The 11,488-nt window shown below is 35.8% G+C and overlaps 1 protein-coding gene across 2 annotated transcripts in view; it reads right to left on the reverse strand.

Moving 5' to 3' along the window:
* The window catches only part of col15a1b (collagen, type XV, alpha 1b), a 43,124-nt gene extending 39,508 nt beyond the window's left edge, over nt 1–3,616 (reverse strand). For both annotated transcript variants that reach the window (XM_058764480.1, XM_058764473.1), the window contains exons 1-2: nt 2,978–3,616; nt 2,813–2,883 (exon numbers count right to left, since the gene is read on the reverse strand). In XM_058764480.1, coding sequence (XP_058620463.1) covers nt 2,813–2,883; nt 2,978–3,009 — 103 coding nt within the window. In that variant the 5' untranslated portion in view covers nt 3,010–3,616. The remainder of the gene's footprint in view (nt 1–2,812; nt 2,884–2,977) is intronic.
* Between the last annotated feature and the right edge of the window lie 7,872 nt (nt 3,617–11,488).

Below are 11,488 nucleotides of genomic sequence, written 5' to 3' on the forward strand. Positions count from 1 at the left end.
CCAAAACATACAAATGACCATTTTTGCACAGCTTACAACATCAGTAACAAGATAAAGTCACGTATGAGGAATGAGCAGTGCAGAAATGAATCAAACTGCAGCGGCAGAATCAGCTTTCACTTCAATAATCTCTCTCTAAAAGAATATGAAAAGAATATGGTGATCAGTGGGAAAATGTCCAGAGAACTGTTTTTGTGTCAAAAAGAGTGTCTGATCGCTCCTCAGACAGTTTCAGTGCTGAAGCTGAGCTTCAAACACAACATATAACATATTTAAAGTCTCTTTTTTGGTCCAAATCCCACAAATACAAAATATGAAACAACTCATCTTTAGAAGATTATAAGTGTAATTTCAAAGGTAAACAGAAAACGGTATTTGGCTATCAGTGTTGGTATTTGCTATATAACTAAAATAGTTCAGACAGTTCCACACAAATAACAAATATTCTAATACTACTATACTAGTACTTTTAACCCTTACCTTCATTATAAGGTAAATGGGATAGATCAGCCCATGTAGGCTACAATGAAACAAATCTTTATGTTTTTGAACAAGAACTAAATATTACAGTGTGTATTAGAGCTTCACAGAAGAGGAGATCTAAATGCTATTCAGTATAACTAGACTGGAAGAGAAATTAGTTTGAATTAACTGCCTAAAATAATGAACAGAATGCGGATACAACAGCATCTCACACTCTCTCTTTTTCTTAGTGTTCACTCACTTTCACTCACAAAATAAGCCGATGTTAAGCAGCTTATTTGAATTTGCCTATTTTTTCTATTATTCACTTAACCCTTTTTATCTGAGGACTCAATCAAGCCTATGTTCAGATAGAATAAGAATTTTTTTCCAGCTTTCAGTGTAATTTTCTATTTATTATTTAACACAAATAACAATAATAATATATTGATCTTGGTTAATGTTCAATTCTACATAATCGTTCAAAAATTTAGGATCATTAAAATACTATTTTATTTTCCTTTTAAAGAAATTAATATTTTATTCAGCAAAAATACATTAAATTTATCAAAGGTAAAAAAGATAAATAAATAAATAAATGCTGTTCTTTTGAATTTTCTATTATCAAATAATCCTGAAAAAAGTATATTACACAGCACAACTGTTTTCAACATTGCTATTATTTCTTGAGCACCAAATCAGCATATTAGAATGAGTTCTGAAAGATCATGTGACACCGAAGACTGGAGTAATGATGCTGAAAATTCAGTTTTGCATTACAGGAATAAATGACCATTTAAAATTGAAAGTTATTTTAAATAAATAATATTTCACAGTAGTACTTTTGAACAGCAGTGTATACTAATTATACTTTTTACATTAAAAACAGCCAGCATTTCAATCAGTTGATGTTATGAACTAATATGACCATACTATCAGTTAAAAGAGATACAAAGACTGGTGGAGCTCTTCAGGTCAGTGGAGAGCATCTCAAGTTACATGGCTGTCATGCTGTTTGGATGATTGCCTTTTGAAGACAGTGAGCTCATTAACTAACCAGCACAGAGAGGATATGAAGGACTGACTTTATTCTAACAGTTTATCCTTAAACTTCTGGCCACTCCAGACGTCTGAGCACATAATTGTGTTGAAAAATGCAGGCTGTGAAACTATTCCAAGCTTTGCACAGCAATGGAAGCAGACGCAACAATATTTCTAAAAGAGCGGTCACCTGCCTGCTCTGACCTATTCTATTGGTGCCCACAAACACTGAACGACAACACTGGGCTCATCGCACAACATAATGTTTACTGCGTATCACCTAATTCTGAATCTCTATACAGGCAGCCAAATCACACCTGATGACAAGCAGACACACTTTGCTCTTTATAAGGATGCTGTTAAATGGTTGGTAGAGCAGATGCACTATAACCTCTGCACGTGATTCCTTAGGACTGACACACAAAGTTCCTTTAAACCTACACACTTACAGCATAAAAAAAAAAACTTATAATACAAAGACAGTGTTTAGATAATCACAATGTCCACTCATCAAAAATATAATTTTGAGTTAAACAAACAAAAACACCAACTTTATACCAAAAATAAAATAAAAGAAACATTTGCTTTGTAATATAATTTGAATATTGGACAAAGACCTGAAATAGACATCTATCTAAATTTGAAATCACATGCACATCTCTGAGCTCAATAAAGTTATTCATCGCCAAGGTATTTTAAGATCTGATTAGAAGTTTGCCAAGTGACCGTAAGTGATCATATGATTTACAAGTAAAGCCCTTCATTAAAGCTTAAGAATGGCTGGTTTTATTTTATGCTCTCTATTCTAAATCAGCAATAAAAATATATTAGTATAATAAAAATATCAAATGAAGTATGCATGGTGGCATACGGACACCTACAACTCTGTCATGTTCTTTATAACACATAAAGGCCTACAAGGTGTCAGATTTGCTACTTTTTCTGTAAAAAATCTATCATAACGGCCTGACACTAATATTTCCCCATTCACACACTGTAAAACTAAATGACCTAAATAAACTTCATGTGGAGATATCTTAAAAAATGTTTAGATTTAAGTAAAATATAGTATTTAATGTGACGAAATCAACCAAAATACATACTGTAGAGGATCAATTAAAGTTATTTTATGGGTCACATTATAGAAATAGCTACTCGGTATAACTGTATCGGCTACTCACTTTTTACATACTTGTGCAAAATTCGTTTTGCATTTCAGTGCAACCCAGTGGCGTACCTCATATCAATACACGAATAAAAGCTAACTTAAAAATGTTTTAAACAGGCCTATTTAAAAGCATTCACCTACCTTCCATCACAAGAAGCGCAGATGAGCGATAACTCAAGGCGAGATGCGCACCGATGAGCCACGACAGGAGCCTGAACGAATGCAGTGATGTTAAACGCAAATGCACTACAACATATGCACAACTGTTTGCATGATGAATTATATCTGTTCAACCCATCCACTTACCAAAGTTTCATTTTCCTCAGCAGTTTGAGCATAAGATTATTGCAAAAGCGTGGATATCAACACTTCCAGAGTGTTGTCTCTCTCTGTTCTCTCTCACTTCTCTCCTCCTGACTGACTCTCCAGTCTCTCACTTCAGACTGACTGAACAAAGACTGCCTCAGTCTCAGCACTAAACAGCGCTAAGGACTGCTGAAATCCGACCCCGAAAAATCTCTGAGAAGCGACGGTCTCCAGTCTTTCAAATCCGTTTTAGTGCAGTGACCCCATAAACAGCTCGGCTGTTCAATCCCTCAACAAATATGTTTTTTTCTTCTTTTTTTTTAACCATCCTTGGCTGCGAGTTACAGCACAAGCCGGGGTTGCCCACGAATTCTGTCATGTTGCACCGTTATTTATTGAGACGAAATGTGAAATATGTTTATTCTGGTTAGACGCTGTTTAGCCTATTTACAAACTGATTCTCGACGAAATCGACAAGCAGAGAATATCTACATTATATCTAGCTACAATACATTGTAGGGAAACAAAACGCGCAGTTTAAAGTAGGCCTACTGTAGCGTTAAAGATGTAGGCCTATGTCACCTTGTAAGCCAAAACTGGAAAGCTAGTTTTTGTTGCTGACTTGCTAACAAATTGCTGTTGTTGTCTGATTAGTGAGGTAGGTAAAATCAGTTTCAAAAAAAGTTTTTTTATGCTCACCGAGACTGCATTAAAAAAGAAAGAAAGAAAGAAAGAAAAATAATTGTTTTGTAGTGAAATATTATTTCCGTTTTTCTGTTAAAATAAATGTTGTCTATTTTAATATATTATGCAATGTATGGCTGATGGCAAAGCTGAATTGTAAGCAGCTTATCAGCGGTCTATGCTAATTTCGAACCCAAGAAACATTTCTTATTATTATCAATGTTGAAAACAGTTGTGTTGTTAAATATATTTTTGTGGAAACCGTGATATGTATTTTTTTTCAGGATTCTTTGATGAATAGAAAGTTCAAAAGAGCACCAGTTATTTAAAATATAGGCCTAAATATTTTGCAATATTATAAATGTCTTCTGTGATCAATTTAATGCATCCTTGCTGAATAAAAGTAGCCTATTATTTTTTAATTGTTTAAATGTATCTATCTATCTATAGTGCTGCTCACTTGAAAAATATGAACAAAGGCGGCTGTGAAAATAAATCTGCATAATTTATCTTTTGATATTTCATTCAAAAATCCACAAAATTCTAAACTTTCACTGAAGTAAAAGAAAATTGAAAGTGGGGGGAAACTCACATTATGGAATAAATGTTTTTCTCCAATGCATGTTGGCTAGCATTATTGGCACCCCTAGAAATTCTTATGTGTAAAATATCTCTGAAGATTATTTCTATTCATATTTACATTTTTTAGCACACCAGGGTGATTATGAACATGAAATTGTCAAGCCATGACTTCCTGTTCCACAGGATTATAAATGGAACATAAAGGCCAAATTCCCTTAATCATCCATCACAAGGAGTAAAACCAAAGAATATAGTTCTGATGTGCAGAACAGGATTGTTGAGCTTCACAAAATAGAAAGTGGCTGTAAGAAAATAGCTAAAGCATTGAAAATCCCCATTTCCACCATCAGGGCAAGAATTAAGAGGTTCCAATCAACTAAAGATGTTACAAATCTGCCTGGAAGAGGATGTGTCTATATCGTCCTAATGCACGGTGAGGAGGAGAGTTTGAGTGGCTAAAGACTCTTCGAGGATCACAGCTGAAGAATTGCAGAGATTAGTTGAATCTTGGGGTCATAAAGCCTAAAAAAATATATCAAACAGCCCCTATATCACCACATATTATTCTGGAGGGTTTCAAGGAAAATTCTCCTTGTTCCTCCAAAAACAGTCTCTGGCATCAGTTGTCAGACACGAGTGGAACTTCAAGTGGAACTTCAAATGGCACTGGCTTCTATGGTCAGATGAAACAAAGAGCTTTTTGGCAGCAAACCCACCAGATGGGTTTAGTACAAACAGGGATAAAAAGTACCCCATGTCCACATTTAAATATACTGCTGGATCTTTAATGTTGTGGGCCTGTTTTTCTGCCAGAGGTTCTGGACATGGCATCATGGATTCTATCAAATACCAACAGATAAAAAATCTAAACCTCACTGCCTCTGTAAGAAATCGTAAAATGGACCATGTTTGGATCTTCCATCAAGACAATGATCCAAAACAAACATCAAAATCAACACAAAAATGTATCACTGAGCACAAAATTAAGCTTTTGCCATATCCATCCCAGTCCTCTGACCTAAACCATATAGAAAATGAGTGGGGTGAACTGGAGAGAAGAACCACCAACAAGGAGCTGGGAATCTGAAGGATCTGGAGATATTTTGGATGAAGGAATGGTCTCTGATCTCTTGTCAGGTGTTCTCCAAACTCTTCAGGCATTATAGGAGAAAACTCAGAACTGTTATCTTGGGAAAAGGACGTTGCAATAATTGGGTGCCAATAACCGTGGCTAACATGAACTAGAGAAAAACATTTATTTCATAATGTGAGTTTTCCCCCACTTTCAATTGTTTTACTTCAATGAAAGGTTAGAATTTAGTACATTTTTTGGATGAAAGATCAAAAGGATAAACAATGCAGATTTATTTTCACAGCCACCTTTCCTCATATTTACCAAGGGTGCCAACATTAGTGAGCAGCACTGTATTGAACTGTCTGTCTGACTATCTATCTATCTCATAAACAAAACTACAACCAAAAACTGGAAATTCCCTGGGAACCAATGACTTAAAAATAACAATTCGCTTCCAGGTAAATTTGAGGACTGAAAACTGATATTAATATAATATTCAGAAAATATTGGGGCACCATGATCAGATTTAGCAGATTTAATTTTTGTGTTCATCTTTTACATTTCCCATTTTGAGTTATAAAAGTTAATATTACTGTATTTTCCACCAAAATGCAAGAACAAATTACAAAGTTTCTGTCAACAGTCCCATCAATCCAATGTCTTTCCACCATTTCTAAGCTAAAACGATTTCCTCTTTATTCTCTGGTGCTTTTAAGACAAGAGTACATGCTTAGGGACAAAAGACTGTGAAGATGAAGAATCCATGTACCACACTGAGCAAACTCCTGAGAGACCTACTTAAAGTACTGAAGAATAACGTCCACAAAGGACCACCCGGGAGGCAAAAGCCTTGTTTGACTTTCACCAGGGTGCTTTTAAACCCTATACTGTCCCTTCGGAGACTTGCAGAGCTGCCTTAAGGCACTCATACCTCTCTCTGAAACAATGCAACAAATCAGGGGCACAGATCCCGTGTCAGACAAAACATCTTTGTAAGTCTTTGGTTCCGAACAAAAGATCCTGCTCCACAAGAGCCCTTCTTATTCTTCATCAGTATGCTCTCCCTGTTATCATCACGATAGTCCTCACCCCGGTCCATTTAAGCTCTCATGTTTCAGCCCACAAAGGTCTACACGATGAAGCGTTTTGTTAAGGTGAGAAATTAATGGGTGATTCTTGTCAGCAACCTGCAATTAGCTACTCTTGAAATGATAATGGTTTCGTGGGAAAGCCTCTGAAATGCTGGAGAATGCAGATGACCTGACATGCTCAGGGAATGTGCTTCAGTTTGTGTAGAGATATGCTTGGACTACACCTGAATTATATTTATGACTGTAAAGCTGGAGGATTTGCCATCTGACAATAAACGAATTTAACAGAGATCACCTAAAATAAGAGTTTTGCATTTAGTAATGAATGATATGGACGTAGCAATGCACTTTTAAAAATAAAGGCCCAAAAAGCGTGTTTTCATAGTGATGCAATAAAGAACCATTTTGGTTTCGCTAAAAAACCTTTCATTGAACAGTTCTTAAAATAACCATTTTGTGTGAAGAACATTTTAAACAATCTTTTTACAGTATAAAGAGTCTGTAGTGCAATGGAAAGGTTCCATATACGATAAAGGTTATAAACAACCTTATTTTAAGAGTGTGGGTTATAAAGTTGGAACTTGAACAGACATTAACATAAACAATTATTAATAAAAATTTAAAGTTTAATTTAAATGTGTAAGCAAAATTGCTGGGTTACTTGTATGTTTTCTGTCCAATTTACCCAGCCATGACAATTGCCAATTAAAACGGTCATTTTTATTTATTTATTTGTAATAATTAATCAGCATTAAGATCTTACATAATAAAGCATCGTATGGTGATATCTATGAGGAAATATATACTATGTGACATATGTGACCCCTCCTAACTCCTAATGTTTGTGAACTTCATTCTACCCAGGTTAAGCACTGTGGCTACCTAGAACTCAAACATAATGTGTTGTTGACAAGGTCAGATGTCAGCTGAACTCAGCATTGGTTAAGTGCACAGACGCCAAGTTTAGAAGGGCTCACTCAATTTAAGCCTTGCAGCATGTGCCAGTTTGTACAGTGTTCCCAGAAGAAGTTTACAGGTAATGTGCAACACCAAAGCATGGTAGACCAGTAAAGGCTGGAATTGAATTGAAAACTTAATAACACGACTTTTAAAATCTGAGCAGATTTTAACATTAGGTAACAAGCATTGACTCTTCCAGAGTAAAAATCTGTGCAATAATCCTGTATATTCCAGCCTTAACCGAGAGCATGAATTTTACCAATGATCAGATCAGTATTGTGGGGAACAGTTAATTCATCCACAATACCGAATTCATATTTACTCAAGTTCATAACATAAACATTATATATGTTAGTGGAACAAAATGTGACAGTATGGTCTCAAAGGAGCAGTCAGTTCCTAGATTTGTTATAGAAAACTCTTGTTTTCATTAGATATACAAACAAATACTGACGGATGTGTTTCCCAGCCTCCTGATGGCTCAATAGACATGAGATTGTTTAAACATTTTTGATGTTGTTGAAATTTCTATGATCAACTTCCACATCTTCAAAGTCAGTGTCTCTCATCGAAACATGGGAAACAGCTGCCTTTCTTATTCTCATCAGTCTTTACTGACTAACATGAGTTGCTATTGAAAGCTTTGACAGGCTTTTCAGTTCTCAAGAATTATATTTATTACCTTCTGAAACTCATCGTAATTTAAATCTCATTATATTTTGTAAATGCTAGGGATAATTAGGTGTTTGATGTTGACATTATAGACTCTTGTACTCTTAACACACACACATTGGGTTTCCATGATTTATGGGACATTTCATGGTTTTTATACTGTACAAACTGTATTGTTTGACAGCACTAGTTTTAATATATTTTAAAATGTCATTCCTGTGAATTGCGATTAATCGTTTGAGAGCACTAATTAAACAGAAAAACGTTATTTTAAATTGAAATATTTCACAAAATTAGTGTATTTTTGAACAAATAAACGCTGCTTTGCTGAGCACAAAATACTTTTTTCAAAAGCATGAAAAAATCTTTCCGACCCTAAACTTTTAAATGGTAAATTCGGGTTAAATGCATTTTAACGGTTGTATGTATTTTAATGGACTCCATGGAAATATTATGTAATTTCCTTTCTTTTATTTCCATGCACCCAGAGCCTCTCTGACAGTGTGCAACCTAAACTGCACATATAATTTCAAGGAAACCTTCAGAAACACTGGGATCCTGTTGTGCTGATGTCTCCATGTTGTACAAGGCTGATTAACCATCTAGCATAAAGAACAGGACTACATGGTTAACTAGCTTTACTGTTAAACTGAATCTAGTCCATCCGCAGCACCAAACCATCACAATCCTACCTGGATCTGTAAACTGACTTTTTCAGCATAGCAGCTGAACATTAAGGCATGTTGTGTACGTCCACACTGTTTATTGCTATAGTAACCAAAATAATATCATAAGTTCAGAAGAGGGAACAGACTCCGCATTCACAGAACTGGAAGCACTGACACAGTGTGACCCGAGAGGAATTTCATTTCGTGGGATGTGATCGTATTAGCTGCATGAAGGCTGCGTAGGCAACGCTCGTGCTGGTAAGGATGTCAATTACACAAAATACTGACCTCACGCTTTTCAGCATGCACCATTTATTACAGTAGGCAATCCCAGAATGCAGTCTATAATCACAGAGAAGACCTTGTGTCTTACTGACTGTGGATAAATCTGAAAAGGCAGTCTTGATTTACAATCTAAAATGGAAATTAAGTCATGACATCCTGGTGAATGTAGTTCACTGATTGAATCAGAGAAATCGAGGAACATAACATGACACAATTACCAAAGAATGTTCATTTTTCTCCCTGAGGTCCACTTATAATGTGAGTAGCGTATGTGTGCCAAAAAACATTAAATATTTAGTTTTGCAGGAATATTTTCCACCCTCTTTCTGACCTTTTAAAGGGCTTTTTTTTTTGCTAGTGTTCCTTTAAAACGTTTGTGTGAACTTCCTTTTTACATGAGAAATAAGATTTGCCCTTTCTGACTCTTGCTTCTCAATGACATGATTTTATCATGGTTTAACGGTGGCTTCAGAATGATTAGTCACATGGCTTTTAAAGCTTAGGTGATTGTCTTTTTTTTTCTAGATTTATTTTTTTATCATTTTTATGCCTTTAGTTAGATACGACAGTATGTGGACAGGAAGCGATTAAAAATGTTTTAATTAAAAAAAGTTTACATTTTCATAATGCATTGAACTAATTTAATTTAAGCAGACATCATTTTAAATTATGGTATTTGCTGTAATACCACCTTGAGAATAATAAGAATAATAGGCTTTTATTAAAGGGGTGGTTTACTGCGATTTCACTTTTGTCATTTTAAATAGTGTGTAATGTTGCTGTTGGTGCATGAACAGTATCCGCAAAGTTGCTGCGCTGAAAGTTCAACGTAAGCGGAGATATCGTCTTTTAAAAAAGGAAGTTTAATGCCTACAAAAACGACTCATATGGGACTACAACGAGATACTTCCCGGGTTGCATACGTAAACAACCCATACATTTGCATCAACCCCTCCCTCCGGAACATGCCAAAGAGGGGGCAAGGCCATGTTCTGCGGCTGTGTCGAAGAGGAAGAGTTATAGTGGAGAGTTGTAGCCATGCTGTCGAAAAGGTGTTATTTTCACCCAGCTGTCAGGTCTTCTGTGTTCGGGCTTCCTACGGACGCTGTAGTTCGTCAACAATGGTTAAAATTTATGTTTGATTATGTTCCTGACAATTACAATCCTAATTTAGCTCTCTGTGCTGCGCATTTTACGGAAGACGGCTTCCAGAATCTACACGAGTTCAATGCCGGATTCACACAGAAACTATTACTAAAACATGGAGCAGTTACAACTTTAAAACCAGAGGTAGCAGTTGTTGGGCCACAACCTGTAAGTAAGATTTCATCATTTTAAATGTATTTGCATGTATAATTTCAGACGTAATGTTTTAGTTTTATCAAGGACGTAAACAAATGCCAACGCTGGCTTTAGTAGCCAGTTAGTTAGATGCTATTTTGTGTGTATAAGACAAACGTGTACAAACTTCAAAAAATTATATGTAATCACAACAGCAAACTTCCATTCAGAAACGTTTGTAAGAGCCGTGCTTGCGGAAGTTCTGCTTGACTCTCTTCATTACCGCTTTCTGGGTCTGATTCTGGCTCGAACTGATACGGCAATATTGACACCATTATTTACATTTGACCGCAGCACATGCAACTGTCGCCCGTAAAGGTAATGGGCGTGAAGTTTCCGGACAATGTGCAGTTTGCAGTTTAGCCAATCACAACACACCGGCCTAACTAACCAATCTGAGCCCATTGCCTGTTTCTGAGGGGGTGGTTTCAGAGAATCAGGAAGTCAACCGGTCGTTCAAATGACAGAGGAGAAAGCGGCTTACAATAAAGGTGAAATATATGAAAAATAAGGCGTTTTTTAACAAACGAAACATGAAGACATGTTATATTGCACCCCATAAACACAATCAAGCAAAGAAAAAACAGTAAACCACCCCTTTAAGAACTTTTTCATTGCATTGGGCTCTAGACTTACTTTTACGGTTCTTTGGAGATTAAAGTGCTGTTTTTGTTACGTTTATAGATTCAAAATGAAATTCAGAGTATCTGTGTCTGGGTTGTTTAAATCACCAAAAGTTCTTTATGGAACATAGGTTCTCCATTGGCACTGTAAAATGCTCTTTAGCTCTATTTGTGACTTTTATTTTTAGTACTGAATTCCACCTACTTTTTTCCCATGCATGAAAGAGATGGATTGTCATGATGTTCGGACTAGAAGGAAAAGTCATTCATGTCAGAGCTAGTGTGTTGACCCTGGTTAAAGCTTTAGGATCTCTTAGTGTGACATTGACTTGACACCTACACAATACCTTTGCTCCTTCTCAAGAAGATCAAAGAAAAGAGGAGAAAGGCAAAGGGAATGTAGGCTAAGATTCCCACTTTCTTTTTTTTTCCTTCCTTTTTTTCTTTCTCTTTAAAACTATAAAAAATTAAAATGGCATTCAATGTTTTAGCACTGATATGGACCTATTAATATAATTAAAATATTAACG

This window comes from Onychostoma macrolepis, chromosome 02 (genome assembly GCF_012432095.1).
Source record: "Onychostoma macrolepis isolate SWU-2019 chromosome 02, ASM1243209v1, whole genome shotgun sequence".
NCBI lineage: Eukaryota > Metazoa > Chordata > Actinopteri > Cypriniformes > Cyprinidae > Onychostoma > Onychostoma macrolepis.